This window comes from Rutilus rutilus (assembly GCF_951802725.1).
Source record: "Rutilus rutilus genome assembly, chromosome: 9".
Taxonomy (NCBI): domain Eukaryota; kingdom Metazoa; phylum Chordata; class Actinopteri; order Cypriniformes; family Leuciscidae; genus Rutilus; species Rutilus rutilus.
Window position 1 is genome coordinate 30,236,446 of NC_140223.1, and position 21,464 is coordinate 30,257,909.

At 36.9% G+C, this 21,464-nt stretch overlaps 1 protein-coding gene across 5 annotated transcripts in view; it reads right to left on the bottom strand.

The window, feature by feature from the left end:
* Nucleotides 1–21,464, bottom strand: part of robo1 (roundabout, axon guidance receptor, homolog 1) — a 323,165-nt gene that overhangs the window by 19,814 nt on the left and 281,887 nt on the right. For all 5 annotated transcript variants that reach the window (XM_084418215.1, XM_084418216.1, XM_084418218.1 and 2 more), the window contains 10 exons: nucleotides 20,813–20,937; nucleotides 20,235–20,406; nucleotides 15,847–16,052; nucleotides 12,191–12,272; nucleotides 10,684–10,852; nucleotides 10,213–10,379; nucleotides 9,936–10,057; nucleotides 8,452–8,686; nucleotides 6,909–7,030; nucleotides 3,606–3,777 (listed from right to left, as the gene is read on the bottom strand). In XM_084418215.1, coding sequence (XP_084274341.1) covers nucleotides 3,606–3,777; nucleotides 6,909–7,030; nucleotides 8,452–8,686; nucleotides 9,936–10,057; nucleotides 10,213–10,379; nucleotides 10,684–10,852; nucleotides 12,191–12,272; nucleotides 15,847–16,052; nucleotides 20,235–20,406; nucleotides 20,813–20,937 — 1,572 coding nt within the window. The remainder of the gene's footprint in view (nucleotides 1–3,605; nucleotides 3,778–6,908; nucleotides 7,031–8,451; nucleotides 8,687–9,935; nucleotides 10,058–10,212; nucleotides 10,380–10,683; nucleotides 10,853–12,190; nucleotides 12,273–15,846; nucleotides 16,053–20,234; nucleotides 20,407–20,812; nucleotides 20,938–21,464) is intronic.

A 21,464-nucleotide genomic window follows, 5' to 3' on the forward strand; every position in this document is an offset into this window, starting at 1 on the left:
AAATATACTTGACTTGACTTGATTTTTCAATATAAATGTAGATAAATTTAATATTTAAGTCAATAAACAATATTGTTTCGCATGTCAGAACTTGTCTAACTCACAATATTCCTTTGAATGTATCAAATATTTTACAGATGATAATATTAACAATTAATTTGATATCAAAAATAATACTTGACATTATAAACATAGCAAGCCATTATTCTACTTCAAAACATAAAACAGCAACAGAAAAGAATAGCTTTATTTAGTGCGGTTCACTTCGCTATAAATCGTATTCATGATTAATAACGTGAATTTTGTTGAAGTTGACTTTGAACTGGAATAAGAAGTAGAATGGAAAGTACAGTGCTTTTATCTATTATGTAAAAGATAAATTATGAATGACAAGACATTGTCTGTCAGCAACCAAAAAAAAAAAGCAACTTCCCTCTCTTATTCTTTTTTACATTAAAGAGAAACTAGGGCTGTCGACCCAAAAGATATTTCACTCTGTTTGACTTGTTTTCCTCTTCCTCCCTGTTTCATGTGGGCATCACTTTCATCATTTGACTATGTTCAGATTTTTTTTTCCAGCCGGGGGGCAAACAGGTTCCTCCGAAACCTGAGCATCTCTTCCTCATCCCCCCCTGTATTCCCTGCTCTGTTTTTTTTGTTAGTCTGTTCTTTGTGCTTCCTCTCTCGGAGGATTTGTTTGTTGTTGGGACGTGACTTAGACTCCGCTGAGAAGCTAGGCCAGGACAGGTGCGTAGGCTGCAGAGATGCAAGAAAGCCCACGGTGTGACAAATGCTTTTGAGACCAGCATCCTCTGCTTCCAGTGGCCCTTTTTTACCTCGGCGTAAGGCCACAGAAGCACACTCAGCAGGGGAATCATGGAATCAGATCAGTCACTCCGTTCTTTCATCCCACACTGCAAACTCACTGCGGATCTGTACGTGAGGTTACAGCTCAACTCTGAACTAGAAAACATCTTTCAATGTGGGACATGGTTTAGTATTACCCACAGCATGCTCATTAATCTTTAGTTATATTTATTCTTATGTATTTTTGAGGTAGTATTGTATTTTATTACATTCAGGGTTTGAAATTAACACCCGCCAAATGCGCGTAAAAATCAACTGTGGCGGGTAACGCCGTCAAATCACTTGCCAAGTTGGCGTGCGACTTATGTTTACTTTGCTGGGGAAGTTCGTTTTAGCCGAATCTGCGCATATCTGGCTTACTTGAACATACACATCAACTACGCAAAAAATAACAGCGCGCTTGTTCATTTGCATTGAAGCAAAAGCGAAGATTAAAAAGCATTTGGTAATCAGAAAAGACATTGCTATTTTCCAACATCCTACTTTTTTATGTTCTTTGTACTGTATTGATCTGTCCACCCAAAACACATTATTTGGTGAAAAGGATGAGGATGAAAGAGGAAGGGAGGAGATGGCTGGATGACAGGATTTTGTTTGAATAAGAAATGAATGTATGAAATCCAAATTTTATAATAATAATATTATATATAGAGAGTATTTTATATATATATATATATGTATGTATAAGATGTGACGTAGTTAATCTGGTTAATTTCTTTTTCTTTGGCTAGTAGAAGTTCTGAATGGCCGGTAAAATTTAGTAGCCAAATTGGCCAGTGAGCGAAAAAGTTCATTTCAAACCCTGATTACATTATATTAGTGTTTTAAAGGTGAACTAAGTAACTTTTTTACCTTAACTGAACAGCTTCGGAGTCATTGGAATGGTTATATTACTTATTTCGGGTTGAATGGTGGTCGTTTCGCACCCCCCTGGTGCCTGTGAGCGGAAAATTCGCAACTTGCAACTTTGAGCCGGCGGGCCGCCGGCGGGCCGCCGGCCACCGCGTCAGGAAGTATCGCGTGATATCAGGTCTCGCGATGTAAACAATTGCTTTACGGCCAAAAGAAATCTGCTAAAATGCTGTCATTATTGCGCTCCCTCACGCTGTTCGAACCCGAATGAAGAAGACGTTTTAAAGAATGTCCCATCTGCTTTGATGTCGTTGATCTACTAGCCTCTGGTGTCTGAGAATCGCTAACGAGTTTTTACAACAGTGTTGTCAAATATCTATTCCGAAGCTGTGGGGGGAGCTCTAGAGAGAAACCTGCGAGCAAAAAGCGAGAATACAGCGAAGAAATCCCGAAACTACTGAGCCCCGCTTTAATGAAGATGCTACAGAAAAGTGTTTATTTCGTTACGTAGTTGAAACATTTATGCGTGTTACATATACTTTATAAGTCTTGGTTGTGGCAAATAAAGTTTCCACAGTTATATACCACATTGTTCATCATTTTCAGTAAAGTGAGTAACATATCAAACGATCTGTGACAGATAAAGCGATAGTGACACATGGTGAAAACATTGTTCCTCACACTTGTGTGTTGTGGCATTACTGTAGGATCCAATATAGTCGTCACTGCATCTTTCATTTTCAGTCTCTCTGAAAATCCTGCATCGGAAACGTCTTGTTTAAAAACGAACCCGCAGTAAACTGAAGCGAACAAACGAACATTGTCTTGCTTTGTTAAAATTAAAGTTCATCCATGTTTGGGATCACAAGGAAGGCAATGCAAAGACTGTTTTTTTGTCACAACTTGGCACTGCAAAACGTCAGAAGTTGCTGGAATAATCCTGTGTTTGCGTCTCTCTCGTATTTACTAGTATGACATGCGCTGATATGTGGGCGGGGCTAAAGAGGCAATATGTCGAAGTAGGCGTCGATCTTTCGTCACACTATTACATCATACTTGTTTTTTTTTGTACTAACAAGGAAGTTTTGAGTTCTGAAACTTACAGGATATTTTATAGTACATGATTGACCTCTTAAATGTCAAAAGATCAAGGAAAATGTGATTTCTCAATTCACGACTCCTTTAAAAACCAGCTCATTCTACGATTGAGAACATTTACTGTAAGTTCAAAAAGTGATCAACCGTTTTTCTTAGTGTACTTTCATGGACGTGTCTCTCTTTGTGCATCCATCACGGTTTCAGAATACAATTTAATCACTTTCTGTCAGATATCTGACTGTAAAATAGTCTCTGATGGCACTGCGATTGATGTCTTATTGAAATCAGATTTGCATAAACGGATGGCCTATTATCCACCTGTATGCACTGGTACAAAACCAGGCTGGGCCACAATCATTTCCATTTAGAGCGGTTTAACCGTTGCCACCGATGTCTTGAGGCTGAACAAGTTAAAGCTTTTTAAAGGTTATGAAGAAATAAACTTGTAAAGCAATTAAAGGCTTTAAACTGCACCTTATGTCTCCTTTATTCTCCGATGAGAACTCTGATAAGGTTGTTCTTTTAAATTACATACATTTTGGTGGCTAACCACAAGGCAAGTTACAACCGTGCCGTTCACTGTATGTTTTTTAAAGAGAAGGCTCAAATAATGTCCATTATCATCAACCTTTCCAGTCATAAGAACACAGCCGGGTGTTAAAAAGGGCCGGTAGCTGTATCAGAGTGTTTGTTGTGTTTCAGTAACCCATTATCAAGAGAATCAACAGTTCATATTGTGCTCTTGTTTAGCTGCAGTATTCAATCAGAACAACATAAATCCGACTCACCCAGCTGGAAGGACGTGGCCTCGCTCTTGACCCCGGGACCGGCCCCGGTGCTGGCTGCCACCTCCACCCTGTACGTGACCCCTGCGACCAGGCCGGGAATCAGAAGCGAGTGTGTGGAACCGTCCACAGTGCGGTTAATGTGGTATCGGCTTTCGTTACCAAGACACCAGATCTGAGGGAGGAAACGGGATGGGAGACAAGCGTTTAGCACTTAATAAAAAATGATTTATGTTGAATAACAAGTCTGTTCTGAACAAGTGAACCTTTTTAAGTGATACTAACACAGACTAACCGGTCAAAAGTCTTTAAAACTTTGAAATAACACAAATGGAAGTATAGGATTTTATCAAAGAACTAATTTAAAGCATTTAAGTCTTTTGAAAAAAATAATTTTATGATCATGGCAAGAATACATTTAGTAAAGTGTGTCCAAACCTTTGTGTACATTTTTTATTTATTTTTTATTAATTTAATTTTATATTTTGTTTAAAAAACTAATTTCAAGCATTTAAAGAAGTCTTTAGAACAAAATATTTTTTATATCAAGATAAGCATAAATTCACTCTGGTGAGTCCAAACCTTTGTGTAAAAAATATTAGTTTTTTTATTAATAAATTTTTCTATTTTGTCAAAAAAAATAATTTCAAGCATTTAAAGAAGTCTTTAGAACAAAACTATTTGTAATATCAAGAGAAGCATAAATTCACTCTGGTGAGTCCAAACCTTTGTGTAAAAATATATTTTTTATTTATTTATTTGTATATTTTGTCTAAAAAGATAACTTCAAGCATTTAAAGACGTCTTTAGAACAAAATATTTTTAATATCAAGAGAAGCATAAATTCACTCTGGTGAGACCAAACCCTTGTGTACAAATATTTGTATTATTATTAATTTATTTATTGATTTATATATTTTGTCTAAAAAAATAATTTCAAGCATTGAACAAGTCTTTAGAACAAAATATTTTTAATATAAAGAGAAGCATAAATTAAGTGTCCTACAGGTATGTGTATAATTATTATTATTATATTTGTGTCTAAAACCTAATCAAGCATTTAAACGTTTTGATCAAAATATCTGAAAAGCATCAGTTCATTTAAGTGTGTCCAAACTGTTGTTTGTACAAACAGACAAATAACTTTCACTTTATGTTACGTATAAATATCTCTCATCTGAAAAATATGACTGCCCTTTACATAATACAAGTTTCCTCAAAGCTGATAAGCCAATCAATTTGAATGTTACCGTCAGCCAGGGTTGCCAAGTCTGCGATTTCCCCGCGGAATTAAGCTACATTTAAACTGTCGCCGTAGGTTGATTTAAAGGTTTGACATATTGCACATTTTACTGAAATGCTTGCATAAAAAAAAAGTTATATTGGACTAATGATCACTATGATATAGTGGTGTATACTTTGAATAATAGTCATTGTAAAATATGTATGTGAGGTATTGAAATGGCATATTTAGAATTTTGATATCTGGGATATGGTCGTTGGGCTAGTTTTGTAACGCAGATCTGGCAACCTTACCGTCAGTCGTCCAGTCCTGGATAAATTCACACACTATCATGTAGCGCTAAAGTTGAGACGTGTCACGAAAACAAGATTCACCACCTACAATAACACTCCCTATCTGTGGTACCGACATTCCGTCTGTTTTTCCCTGACATGAAAATGTCGTTTTTCTTTGTTTTCATTGCGCGCAGTGAACCCTGGTCTGTTTCCTCCTCTCGGGAAGCTCAGCCAGCCGTGCCGTCCAAATGAGCGTCAAAGTGTGTGTGCGACCCTGTGCGTGAGCAGAGCTTGGATCAGCCACCCTCACCCTAACACAATCACAGGCCCGGCAGGGGTCCCATTCACCGGAGTGAAATGTGATATAGCCCCCTCTCTGACCGCCTAACTTCCATTATAGGGTCAGCGCACAGATCTACACTGAGCTCAACGGAATCACACATAGAAACAAAATGTTTTTCCATGCTGACGTCCCTCTTTTCAGAAACGTAAACCAGATTTAGACATCCCCGAAGGCTTCGAAGGGGGAAAAAAAGTGGATTAAGTGTAAAAAGAGCGAAAGTGAGATAACGAGGAAGGACGTTCTGAGGGTTCTGAAGTTCTCCTGAGGCACAACGGGGCAGAAAAAAATAAGTGTGCGAGAAAATTGATTAGTGAAAAATCCTCCTCCGCCCAATTTAACAAGCATGAAATTACTCACTAGCTTCTCTTACACTGCCTGAAAACATTTACCTGGAAAATTAACTGGGACTGAACGACTCAAACCGAGCCTCTTCCCGTCAGCCGCGGCCTACGAACTAAACGCTGAAACGCCGCAAACCCATTCAAATCTGAGCGCCTGAGAGGAATATCGTATTAATTTGGCTCTGTTATCTTGTTTGGACAAGTAAAGCACATAAAGACATGCAGAAAGAGAATTAAGGATGAGTATACACCTGGAGTATGCATTCCTGAGTATACACTAGGAAATTGTTCCCGCAATCATAATTGTATGTCTAGTCATATTGCAAAAGTACATACTAGCAAAGGGGGCACTAAAAGACACAAAGCGTCTACAAATAAAAATGTAATTTATAATTTTTTTAGGAAAAATAACATATTCTGCCACATTAAGCAGTCAAATGGACATTTTGGTCAAAAAGACCATCAATAAAATAATAATGATTTTTTTTTTTTTTTATTATATACACTTCATAGCAATGTAAGTATATGCTCTATTTTATATATATATATATATATATATATATATATATATGTGTGTGTGTGTGTGTGTGTGTGTATGTATGTATATATATATATATATATAAAGCTGTTATTATATATACTTACTACATAGCAATATAAGTATATACTGTATATATATATATATATATATATATATATATATATATATATATGTGTGTGTGTGTGTGTGTGTGAACCTACAAATATATCAAAACATGCTTATAAGGGAATGTTTTGGCACATTGTTAACCAGGATATGGAAAGAACCCTATATGAGCGCATCTGTCTGGCGAAGGTTGTGGTAACACCGTATATTAACCACTAGATGGCAGCATGTCACAACAACTAAAAACCCCTCAAAGAAAATCAAACCAGTATCCACTAAACTCTCTCCATCCATTCGCCACCAGCACATCATAAACCGAACGGACTGCGACCCAGTAAATATGATTTCCTCTTCCACTTCCTATTTCCTTCCTCTACCTCATCCTTCACTCTTTTGTTTTTTTCCCCCCACACTCTCTTTGTCTGCCTCTCTCATTGTCTGTTTCCTCTGGTTCGTACCTTATACTCCTGCACCAGGCCGTTCTGCTCCTCCTCTGGGGGCGGTTGCCAGGATACCAGGATCGCTGTGCCGTTGTCTCCGCTTCCCGTTACGGTGACCCCCTGGGGAGCGGCACTGGGCGCTGCGATAAGAGACACGAGCGGGATGTTACACACACCTTACAGTATACACGTGTGTTTGTGCATGTGCATCTACGTTCTTCAATTATGCACATATGCAGGTACATGTGTGCATTTATAAACAAACATTATGTACACATGCATATGGACTATATGTCTCAGTGCAACAGCTTGTGTATATGTGTGTGTTCTCCGAAACACATGTAAGCACTCATTTTAATAGTACACACTCAGCGGTATTAGTGAACTTAAATAATGAGCGGCGACTGCCAAGCAACATGATTCGGGCGTCGCAGTGCCAGATGCCTACTTGAGCTCAGGGTGAACAGAATGTTGTCACTGTACTTCATGTAACTATTATCCACTTTATACAGACATCAGTGTTAACACAAAGCCCCGGAGTGAAACATTTGTTTTGTGTTTGCCGTCATTTCAATTTGTGTTTCAAACTAAAAAAAGCAGGCGCACAGACAGGAAAAGTTGGAGCAAACCGAACTCGCTGGCGTTCTCCAGAGCCACAGACGGACACACCCTCAGAACAATTAGCACAGCAGTCGTTTGAGCTCTCGCTTTTTGGCTTCTCGTTGTTGGCTGCTTGGCTTTCCTGAAGCTTTTTAAACGGCCTGCTTTGCCCTCCCTCATGGGCCACAGACCACACGTTAACATAAATGAGAACTACTGAACGCAGGCGGACGCCTTTCTTACTCTAGAGAGGACCGAATGTAGCCTGCAAATGTGATCGAAACTGACCCGCAGAAAGCCTTGAACGGACAAAAAGTGCATTGAGTATCCTCATAAGAGCAGTCTTAAATGAGTTAAATGAAGTCTTAAAAGAAAGTAGAGTTGTGAGAAAATAGGATGTGCATCAGATCCGCGTCATGTGCTTTCAGATCTTAAAGTGACAGCAGCCTAATAAACTTGCTAAAAAATATATATTAAAATCGTAAAAATTCGTATTCGAATAAAATGTATCTATATTTAATTTATAATATATGCAATATAAGACTGTGAAGTGTTTGATAACTTTACTCAATTTCAGAATATTTCCTACGCGTTATATCAAATATCTTAAATTGTTCCTATATTAAATTGGAGATTAAGTGTGAAAGTATTACAATATAAAAATGTATTAAAAAACGTTAATGTTACACCTAACATTTAAGTTTTTTAATACATTTTTATATTGTAATGCAATTAATCGCGATTGATAACAGAAAAATGTTGATTGACAGCACTAATGTATATATACATATCTTATATATTATATAAAAGAGCATTAAAAAATATTGTATTAAACCCAAATATTCAAACATGCAAGGCTGCAAATCCCATTCATTTGTCATCACATGAGAAAGGAATGGTGGGACATTACGCTTTAAAGCACACAGAGCGCACGGCCAGATGGGCGGAAAGCTCTGCTCACCTTCCTCGAGGGTCTTGCCCACTTTGATGTCGCTGTCGGTGCCTTGGAACTCGTTGAAGAAAGGTCGAACTTTGAACTCATAGGTCACGCCCTTCTTGAGCTGGGTGACGACTGCGCTGTGCTCCCCCGGGGTTCGAACCTCAAACATGGCCCATTCCACACGCTGCTGAGCGCCCTCTGGGGACGGCCGGTACATCACCTTATAGCCCTGGATGTACTGAGACTGCTGCTCCACCTACAGGAAAGAACATGGCCAAAATTAAGGATTACCCAGGACTAGGACACTAGGAAGCTGTAAAGAAGTTAGCAAAACTATGCTTTATTATCAGACATATTTATCATTTTTATTTATGTACTATAACTTTGGTTACAATTACTTATTTTCCAGAATATACTGTAGTAAGTCACTTTTTTATCATCTGAAATGTGCTGCGACTTGCTGGTAGTTCAGTTTCACTTAAATAATAAATTCGCTTAAATAAATTTGTTTAGGCGTTTATTATAAATATTGTCTGTAATGCATACCACTTTATATTTATGTTATATTCTGAATACCATTAAATTGAAATCATTTTTTGTGGAGTACTTAAAAAAAAAAAAAAAACATTTATAGGTTTAATTTGCAAAAATGAAATTTGAAGATTCAGATTTGAGCTTCTAACTTTTTATGTGAAGGGATTTTGGTAACACTTTACAATAAGGTTCATTAGTTAACAAACTAAGAATGAACAATACGTCTTCAGCATTTATTAATCTTAGTTCATATTAATTTCAACATTTGTATTGTATTTGTGTACTAACATGAACAAACAATGAACAGCTGTATTTTTATTAACTAAAATTAACAAAGATGAATAAATAAATACTGTAACAAATGTATTGCTTATTGTTAGTTCATGTTAGTAAATACATTACCTAATATTAACTAATGAACCTTATTGTAAAGTGTTATATGTGATTTTTAAGTGATTTTTATATCAGAGGTGTTCAGCACTGGGATCAGTCCATATGGCTGTGGAGGGGGTAGAATTGAACACGCTTGTAAAGATTTTAATCAATTCTTGATCCGCCCCAATAAAAGCAGATGTCGTTTCAGCTGTTTTTGATTAAATGCGTATAAAGTGCAAACAACACAACATGTTAAGAAGGAAACATGCTGGGAATATTTCTGTTTGTGTGTGCACGTGTTAGTGTGGTGAAAGTCTGGACGGATTTAACCTCAACTTCAGAGCTGTTTGAACAAAGATTCATTTGTTCACTACCACTAAATGTGTGAAATTTATGATTAAAATCAGATAAAAGGCTATTTGCCAGTGGGTTAAGAAAAATAAACTTAAATAAACTTTCCAGTTACTTGGTTACTAATTAGTAACTTTTACGTAGGTAACTTTTTCAGAGAGTAATGCAATAACACTGGTTTTGACTACACAAAATTTTCATTTTTGTGTGAACTGTCCTTTAAATGAAAATGTGCCGGCACTTACAGTCCACTGGACTCTGACGGAGGACGATGAGAGAATTGTGGGATTGTGGAGGTGAATGACAACATCTCCTAGTTCCCTCTGGATCTGGCCATGGTCCACTCCCTGACTGGTTGGTGGGATGTCTACTCACATAAACACAAACCACACAAAAAAATATGTAATACATGCATATATGTTTCTAAACACAAGCATATATGCATATCAAAACCCCCAGAATACACAAAATGTTTAAAACACATGACAGGATACTTGTCTGTGAGGTCAAAGGTGAACTGACCTTGTGTTTTGACCGCGTCGCTGATGGGGCTGGGGTCGCTCAGGCCGTACGCATTGGCCGCTCTCACCAGGAACAGGTAGACGGCGCTGGGCTTCAGATTCTTCAGGACGAAGCTCTCGGTCTTCACGTGATCCGCGAGCGTCTGCCAGCTGCTACCCGCCGCATGGCTGCCGTCCATACACACATCAAACATGAGTATTTATACTGCAAATTACTGCAGGCCAAACTTTATATCGAAATTTTGTCACTATAAACATTATACCAAACAATGAGGTTACCGCAAAATGCCGGGCTTATAGGAAAATGTGGACATGGGTATGATTATTTATGACACGCCACAGCAAATGGACTTGGTATTTACAGATCCCCCATTAGCTTGTGAACTGTATTTACAAACGTTGTAAAACACGCGCTTGTACAACCAAACCAACCAATGACAAATAAGTATACAGTCAAAACTTATGATGCCACCTGAAAGCCTCTATCACATAAGAGGTGGGCGTGGCTCCAGTGTTCAGGTTGGGCTTCCAGGACAGAGACACTGAGGTACGGCTGACGTCTGTGACCTCTGGTTTGGAAGGGGCGCTGGGGATGAGGTTTGGATCTGTGGGTCGGCCAGGCTGAACCGGAGAGCCGAACTCTGAAACAAAGACACATACACAAACATAAGCACGTCATCCTGTGCAACTGCTCTGGATTACACCCAAAAACAGGTTCATATATATATATCAGGGTTTCTCAAACTCGGTCCTGGAGGGCCACTGTCCTGCACAGTTTAGCTCCAACCCTGATCAAACACACCTGAGCAAGCTAATACATGTATTATGGATCACTAGAAACTCACAGCTAGGTGTGTTTGATCAGGGTTGGAGCTAAACTGTGCAGGACAGTGGCCCTCCAGGACCGAGTTTGAGAAACCCTGATATATATATATACACACACACTGATGAGCCAAAACATTATGACCAGTCAGAGGTGAAGCCAATATCGTTGATCATCTCCTAACAAGGCCACGTATTAAGGTCTGTGTAGATTAGAGAACTGGAACAACATTTATTGAGGTTTATGCTTAAAAATAGAAAAATATTTGCCAAATAGGGTAAATAAATTAGGTTTCCCTTTGAATTACATTTCTTTTTCCTCACCCACTAGCATACAAATGTATCCTGCTTTAAATATGTTCAGTTATTTATATAGGACTAGACAAAAATACTGGAAATGTATTTATTTTTGTTTTGTTTTGCAGTGCAGCGGCTCAAATTTGCATCAACAAACAATAGCCCCTTTCACACAGCAATCCCGGTAAATTACCGTAAAATCGCCAGAACGACTTTACCGGTAAATTCAAAAATGTGCTGTTCACACAAGCAACAGCGTTCTGGCTTTTTACCGGTAACAGACCATTCACACATCAGTTCCAAAATACCGGTAAACTCTGTGATGATGTCATTAACCGAAAGTGACCTTTAAAGTTGACAAATCTCTTCATCCGCCCGGACGAGGAGAAACGCTTTAGTTTCGGTATCACTCCAATTTGAAGAGATTTGTAAACAGTGCTGTGAAAACGCGTCATCTGCGTCATAATTTTATGAATGGCCCTGAGCTGATGCTCTTTCAACAGCTTCTGACTGGCTCAAATCACTTCTTACGTCAGCGCGTTCTGACCTCGTACGTGCAAAATACCGGTAATCTTCATTCCGCGTTCACACAGCGCATATACCGGTAATTTACTGGTAATGTTAAAACTTCCCTTACTGGTAAATTGCTGGAACCAATTTACCGGTATATTTGAAAAGGTCCTGTTTACACATGATCTGTTACCGGTAATTTACCAGTAGAGACTGTATGTGTGAAAGGGGCTAATGAAAACCATTTACAGCTGGACGAAGGTCTAATTTCGACTTAATTTCCTGTCGATGGTTTCTCAGTGCTTCCCGCTCTATTGTCTGTTATCTTGCGGTCTGTCTGTCTGCCGTACCTTGCACCTCCAGGTAAGCCTTCCACGATGCCTCTCCGCTGGGGGTGGACGCGGTGCAGGTGTACGTGCCAGTGTCTCCCAGCTGAAAGAAGAAAACAACTCCATAAATGCACATATATGCATATACATTTATAATGCTTTTCCTACATTCAGCTCAAAATAACGCTTTTGAAGCTATAGTTTCATTTAAAACAAAATACAATATGACGCGTCCCTCACTGAGACGTCTATTCAATGTATCATTTTTATATTGAAGATTTTTTGCTTGCTTATTTGCAACACGTTGCTCAAATATTAAAATGACGTTCAGAAGATTTTCACAATATTTACGATTTAGAATGTATGGAAAGCTACTTTTTAGATGATTATTAGATGGTTGTAAAAAAAATGGTTAAAGGTGATGTGTGCGGTTTCTGCTCTGCTAGCATTTGGAAATAAAATTAAATATATAAAATAATCAACTTTGTAGGATTCCTCATATTCATTAAAATAAAATGTCCCCCCTTGCCTTTATTTCTAAAATAAATGTTAAAAAAAACAATCACTTTAAAATTCATCATTTCGAATGTGTAAGTCTGCAAAAAAAAAAAAAAACTATATATATATATATATATATATATATATTTTTTTTTTTTTTTTTTTTAATGCATGTAGCTAAGCTACAAATGATTTGGTAATATGAATGTAAATGATCTACTATGCTTCTAAAATGCAATAAATTAAAAAATGAGAGACAGACAGACAGGATGAGACAGAGTGAGACAACACATAATAAATTAATCATTGAAATAAATCTGTGGTTAATTGAAGGACATATCAGGTATTTAAAAAATATATATATATATATATATTTTAACAAAAACTGTTGAGAGAAAATAGATAGACATATAAGAACATCAACATGTATGTTCCTTTCTTACAGCGCTTTCTTATAAAATAATGACAATAACAGTGTTTGAATGATGTAGTGTTGGTGTATGCTAATATCTTAAGGAAAAAAGGACACATTTAAAAACACGTCAGCCGATCTGTCAGTCAGTTTACACAAAGTCGGCAGAAATAGATAGTCTATCTAGAGCTACTGGTGTGCGTGTGTTCGCTTAATGACAAGTTCATTAATGCGAACCGCCCGAAGCGCAACAGATAGAGATGCATCTCCTCGTTTCGCTTTATCTCTCCTCTATTCTTTAAAAGAAGCGAGACGTCTTCAAGTGAGACATCTACGTTAATTAAAGTCGCATTCTGACAGCCTACACTGCGGGGACCTTTGACCCCTGTGCAGGGGGAACCTGGGCACTCGTGTGTGTGTGTGTGTGTGCTGTGACAGGAAACGCTCCCCTCCCCCTCGCTCACGTTCGGAGGGTGTGTGTAACTCCACGCGGCTGACGGGGGGTGACAGCGGGAGTGTGTGTTCGCACATCAAAACCTGCAGGCTGACTGACGGCTCTCTGAACACTGGCCGTCTGTGCCTGAGATGATGTTTGTGCTGTAGTGAGGGATGAAAGGAAGTCTTGTGGAGTACTGCACACATGCATGTCTATGTTCACTCACACATCATGTACAGAAGTGCAAACCTTCAAAGATGCAAAAATATTATGCCTGCTTTGCAATCATTATACAATTTTGATAATTAAAAGGTACACTATTGTAACTTCTGGCCCTCTAACGGTTAAAAACAATGCATGCATTTTGTTTTGGTTGTGCTTCTGTGACTGTGCGGATGAATATGGTTATCCTACTGCTCATAAAACATTCACTACTAGGCTTAAGAGATCAAACCAGTGTAGATGAAAAGGATCTCAAGCTGACTATAGCTGAAGACGCTACTGTTGCTTTACCCATTAATAGAAATGGTACTTGAAAATAAATTCCAGCACAGCGCTACAACAACCATAATGAAATGACCCTTCACAATAGATCATGCTTTACAATCAACTCTGTTAGAGAGCTACATATGGCAATTAATCTGTTCAATAAAATACCTTCCTCACCTGTTGAGTAATAAAAACGCCTTCTCTGAGTCGCTTTTACGACATTTCAAATCTCCAAAAAGCCAAGTTAATGTTGATTCTTGTTTTATTACGAGCTCTGTTGGTTTCTCTTTTTGCCAGCAGACTCTCCTCTGTTCGGCCTTTTAAAACGGGTGATTCCCCGGAGGTTTGAGATTTATCTTCTCCATATCAACCTTTCTCGCTCGTGACAACTAACCTCTAACTTCCACAGATACACGTCAAAGTAGCCGGAGCAACTTTTCTCTATTTACGGGTATGATGAGACACGCACGGACGAGTGACGTATACGCAATAACCCACGAAAACCATCGCGACAGGACTAAAATATAAACACATAACAGGCTTATCATAGTGAATCATGGTAAGACAAAAACACGTCTTGGAAGATTGATGATGTATTGACTCAAAAACAACAACAAAAAAACAGTTACATAGTGTACCTTTAAGGATGTTTAATCATACATCAATATAGCTATACATTGCATCAATAATTTTAGACCCTTCTATCTGTATTTTATATTTATTTACAGAGAGGTGCAAAAGTATGAGACCACGCTGAAAATATGGGATTCAAAATGTATTTTAAACCTGGAAATAAACAAAGATTTAAGAAAAAAATGCTACAAAAAAAATATATATATATATATTTTTTTTATCTATATTTGTCTGTTTTTTTTTTTATAAAAAAATATCTAAACATCCTTAAAACAAGATCAATGTACTGGAGAAGCAATATGCCAAATGAAATATGATGTTTTCAGAGAAATTAGTAAGTTATATGCTTAAAAAGAAAAACAAAACAAATGCCAATAGGGTAAACCAATACACTTGTTTTCCCTCTGAATTAGTTGTTGTTGTTTTTTTATTAAAATGAAAAAGTTAAGTAAAATAAAATACAATTATTTGTACTACTTATTCTCTGTAATGAACTTACAAGCTAATAAAAAGTCAAATTTTTATCATGATGATCATTCTGTGGGAATGTGGGCCCTTGCAAACAGTTTATTTGCAACAAACTTGCAGCGAATATGCGACGAATCTGCGGCAATGTTACCCAAACATGTGCAAAAATAATATTTTATAAGGGAAGCTGTGATTTTTGATTCTGTCAGTGAAACCTGCAGTGCTGTCTGAGGTATTCTGAATAAAACAGCTCAAAAGAAAAAAATCTGCTAACTTCAGCTCAGAGAGAAGCAGCAGTTAACCGCATCCAGTAAACCATCACGCCGCATTCAGAAACCTACATGAATAAAATATTAATAAAAGTAAAAAAGAGAGGCGCTGAGTCTGAGACGAGCGAGCGGCACAACACAACCGCTCACAATTCCCTGTAAATAGTTGTTCTGTGTGGTGTGTTTGGAATGGAAAATTCCATAAAAATCTGTTACTAAGGAAAACCGAACAAGGGAAACAGTACTTTACGAGAACAAGTTGGTTTGGTGCACCAAACGAACACATGCTCAAACCTCCATACGTGAGCGTTTTTAATGCATCAAAAGGGTCACAGAGGAGTTACAAAGCTATAAATCCATGAAAGGAAAGAGTTCTCATGAACCGGAGTCACGTCCCCTGTTACTGTACATTAATCTGCATGATAAATATGTCAGGCTTTGATGTAGTTCTGACCCCTCAGAGCCACCGTACCTTAGCGTAACGGATCTGCAGGGCTCCCGTGTCGAGTTGTTTGAGTCGAGAATCATGGGTGGACACCAGGACCCCGTCTTTCCTCCACAGGATGGTGGGAGACGGCGTGCCGGTGGCTTGGCATCCCAGGACCACCGTCCCGTCCACAGCCACGGTCTGGTTGGTGGGACCTTGGCGGACGATGGGGGGAGGTCTGTCTGAGATCACTGGGAAAGAAAGAGAGAGAGACACACACCCTCAGAAACCAATCACTGCCGAGTGTTATACAAAATAGTATTCCTAATGCTCATTCATATTAAAATAGAATAAATCAGCTTTGTAGTATTATATTAGTATTCCTAATAATAATTAAAAATTATTAACATCATTTTTTCTCTTTCTAATTTTTTGTCTTTCACTTGCCTTTTTTTCTAAAATAAAAAGAAATAATTATAATAAAATCAATCACTTTTAGATGAATTTCCATGTTGTATTTTTAAGTATTTTGGATAAAAGCATCTGCTAAAAAAAAAAAAATTAAATAAAAATGTAATTCATATTCAAACATTCTTTTTTCTCTTCCTTCTTTTTTGCTTTTCCTTGCCTTTATTTCTAAAATAAAATGATTTTTTTTTTAAATCAATCACTTTAAAATTAATCACTTTGTTGTATTTGTAAGGCTCTTAGATAAAAATGTCTGCTAAATTAAAATATTAAAATAAAATCAGCTTTGTAGTATTCCTCATATTCAATACAAATTGTGAACATTATTTTCTCATCCTTATTTTTTTTTCTTTTCCTTGCTTTTATTTCTCAAATAAAATTAATATATATATATTATATATATATATAATATAATATATATATTATAAAAAATTTTTTTTATATATATATATTTTTTTATTATGTATATATATATATATATATATATATATATATATATATATATATATTTTTTTTATATATATATATATATATATATATATAATAAAAAAAATGTATGCATGTAGCTAAGCTACAAATGGTTTGGCAATATAAATGTAAATTATCTATCATGCCACTAAAATGCATTAAACTAAAAGACGAGAGACAGAAAGAAAGGGTGAGACAAAGAGAAAAAGAGTGAGAGACAGACATATCGGTCTCATTTGAAGACAGACTCTTAAAGCTATCCCAGACCTACTAATATCATTATAATAACTATAATGAAACACAACTGCAATACTCCAAACCAAAATCCAAAATACATCCTTCCACATTTTCTAAGAGCCACAGAAGCGAGTGCGTGTACGGTCAGAGGTAAAGAGAACGAAGAACGCAAATAAAAATAAATGTAACCAAGGAAAAAGAGCATGCGAGTGTGGAATGTCTGGCAGCAAACGAGCTGAGTACATGTTTTAAGAACGAGAGAGAGAGAGAGAGAGATGGAATCCAATTTTCTCAACTGGAAGCAATTTTCTAATCAGTCAACAGCAGTAGCAGAATGAAGCCAAACTAGAGACGAGCAATTAATACCGGCAGCATTTCAACAGCACTAAATCTCCCTCACACACACCAGCCATCATCACCACACTAAAACACACCACGTCTATTAAAATCACCCCCCGCAAGTCCTCTCCTCTCTCACTGAGGACCCAGGCCATCTGATAAACGCTGCGATGTTTACGTCCATATGATTGTGTTCGACAATGCCAGAAGCATTACCGCCATTTACACGGCTGCCATTTGCATAAACGCCACTACAGCGCGTTTTCAAAGCCGTACAACACTTTCGTAAGGACCATCAAAGGCATGAATTATGTATTAGATGACATGCTTGCACATGCACGGTTGTCGACGCTGTTGTAATTACTGAATCATCATGGCGGTGACCTGTTATTACTATCTGTGCCGGCAGTAAGAGCGAGGCCAGAGAGCAGATTGTTGCTAAAATAACTGATATTATTTCTTTACCTCACACTCCTTCTTTTTGTCTTGCTTTGGTGTTTTCTTTTATAGACAGGCACTCAACAGGAGATTACATTGGATGAGAGGGAACTGCCGAACTGACGCTATATTCTGTTGAAGTGTCTTCAATGTTGGGGTAACGCATTTTTTATAAAATGTTGTTATTTGCGATGCATATAGGATTTTGATTAAATAGCAAGTTCTGATATTTGCATTGTTAACTTTAACGTGGCACAAGCTGATTGGTTCCTGTCGCATCTGCAGCCAATGAGCTTGCTGCTCAACATTTAGATAGCTGGTTAGCAATCACTGTAGCAGTTTGAAGCGCGCTTTCAGATTGACTCAGAAACCCTCCTCCTTCCCCAGCTCCACCTGTATAAATCTGCTATGGGTAATTGTATATATGGTTCTTTTTAATGACTCTTTTGGTCAGTGAATCGTTCAGAGGCATTACTGAATTCACAACTGGCATCCTTTATCACACATATCATGTATGATATTTACAAAAGAGAATGTTACAATATATATATATATATATATATATATATATAAAAATAATCAAATTAGTTACGAAAAAAAAAGTTCCTGGCGAATAACCCCTCTTATACTGGATTGTGCGGAAGAGGATTAGGGTCAGGCAATAATAATAAAAAATAAAACCATCTCAAGATTAAAGTCATTATAATGTGAGAGTAAACTCGTTAAATTTCGAGAAAAAAAGTCAAAATACAATCTTGAGAAAATACGAATTAAATATCGAGAATAAAGTCGTTGTGTTTCGAGAAAAAAACTCGTTAAATTTCGAGAAAGAAGTCGAAATACAATCTTGAGAATAAACTCATTCAATTTAGAGAATAAAGTCGTTGTGTTTCGAGAAAAAACTCGTTAAATTTCGAGAAAGAAGTCGAAATACAATCTTGAGAATAAACTCATTCAATTTAGAGAATAAAGTCGTTGTGTTTCGAGAAAAAACTCGTTAAATTTCGAGAAAAAACTCGAAATACAATCTTGAGAATAAACTCATTCAATTTAGAGAATGAAGTCGTTGTGTTTCGAGAAAAAACTCGTTAAATTTCGAGAAAAAAGTCTAAATACAATCTTGAGAATAAACTCATTAAATTTCGAGAAAAAAGTTGTTGTGTTTCGAGAAAAAAATCATTAAATTTCGAGAAAAAAGTCGAAATACAATCGTGAGAATAAACTCATGAAATTTCGAGAATAAAGTCGTTGTGTTTCGAGAAAAGAAGTCGAAATGAAATGTAGAGAATAACCCATTCGATCAGTGTTCATGGCATAGCCTACTGATAGAGGACATGGCAGAGTTGGATCACTTAGTCAAGCTATATTTTAGACTTTCTTTCAGTAACAATGAATAGAACATTCTTAGGTCTAGGTCGGCTAGGTCTTTTTAGAAGAAAAAATCAGTCCAATTTGCGTGATGTACTCGCTTTTGTCCAACATGAAATTCATCGAGGTTTCGTGGTTTCCCAGGATACCATAAGACGCATTATTAAACTTGTTGATCCTCAAGGTGTGGAATTTCGACGAAGGAGACTCTTGAGAAGACGCCAGTACACTTGCGCTGGCCCAAATGCACTCTGGCATATGGACAGCTATGATAAATTAAAACCGTACGGCATTGCCATTAATGGCTGTATAGATGGTTACAGTCGTTACATTCTGTGGATGGAGGCGTACACAAACAACAACGATTAATAATGCGTCTTATGGTATCCTGGGAAACCACGAAACCTCGATGAGGTTGATATAATGAACACTGATCGAATGCGTTATTCTCTACATTTCATTTCGACTTCTTTTCTCGAAAAACAACGACTTTATTTCTCGAAATTTAAGGAGTTTATTCTCACGATTATTTCAAGTTTTTTTTCTTGAAATTTAATGAGTTTTTTCTCGAAACACAACGACTTTATTCTCGATATTTAATAAGTTTATTGTCAAGATTGTATTTCGACTTTTTTTCTCGAAATTTAACGAGTTTAATCTCGCATTATAATGACTTTAATCTCGAGATGGTTTTATTTTTTTATTATTGCTTGGCCCTAATCCTCTTCCGTAGGATTGTGCTGAAATAATCAATCTGTTAAAGCATTTGTCATGGCTACACAAAACTAACAGCCAGAAATCTGAGAAGTGAAGGATAAATCTGTGTTTATCCTCATAACGACCTTATGGAAACAGCTCAAATGGGTTTTACAAATAAATCCGTAAGCAATATAATGAGTAATGCATTTACAGTGCAAAATTGAGCAATTCATATATTGCAATCAGAAAAAAAAAAAGAAAAAAAAAAAGTTTTATAAATATATATATATATATATATATATATATAAAAAATGTTTTTAATTAAATTAAATTAAATTAAATTGAATAAAAACTTTTTGGGAATAACTTTCCCAAAACTAAGGAGCAAAAATAATTAAATCTATCTTTGCGTTTACCGTCTGTAACCTCCAGCAGGGCTTTGGTGATCACACTGCCAGCGATGTTCAGAGCCTGACAGCTGTAGTAGCCTCCGTCCGAACGCTCCACCGCCGTGATGGTCAGATCTCCCGTCTGAGAGACAGAGAACCGGCTGGAGGGAGGAGGAGGTTGAGAGGAGAACAGGAGGTTCTGGAGAAGGGGAAAAGGAAATGATGTATGAACAGAGGTAGAATTTGATAACAAAAAATAGAACAAAAAAAAAGTTCTAATTTCTCCAAGAATATTCAATATGTGAGAAATAAACATCTTGACAGGACTTGCACGTTTACACCGTGTGCCTGAAATTCTGAGTGTGTGATGAGTGAAACTGATCAAAGCACGACGGCTTGAGGTGTGTTAGAGGTGTGGAGTGTTACAGAGCCCATTAGATTTGTGTAAATGTGCAGATGGCCTTATAAATCTACCAGCCTCATAAATCTGACTGACTTTTACGGGGGGAGGGTGCCATGCATGTTATATGTTACTGTAAAAGTGTGCTCAGGAAATGCATCTTTGAATCACAAGCGAAAGCACAAACATACAGAGATACACTCACCTGACTGCCTTCTTTCTGCCAAAATATAGCAGGCTGAGGACTTCCTGTGGCTTCGCACTGAAAGGTCACGGTGCGGCCCATCCCGGCTACTTGATTCCTGGGTCGCACCACAAACACAGGAGGAACTGCAGAAATAGGAGTTAAATAAGTCAATTACCAAAGACAATATTTTGACTCTTGGACTGTAAAAACGAACAAAAACACATTTACATGAATGCATTTAAAATGGAAGTCTATGGAGCAACACATTAAGCCTTTCTTTCATAAACTAATTTGTATTTTATAAAATAAATATAGAAAATTTTTGTGGAAATCTTGATTTTTTTTCAGGATTCTCTGATGAATAGAAAGTTCAAAAGAACATCACTTATTTGTATAATGTCTTTACTGACATTTTGATCAATTTAATGCTTCTGTGCTGAATGCATTATTTTCTTAAAAAAATTATAATATCATTTATTATGTACATTTATTATGTATGTTTTTTTATTCCATTGTAAGTGTAACTGTAAATGCATTTTCTAAGGTTAAAAGACTTTTAAAACAACGTTATGAAATGGATTTTCGGTAAAACTACGTAGAGACTTTATGAATAACACATTATAAAGGTATTCATAATGTAGGTTATAATGCCTTATATCTTTTCATAAAC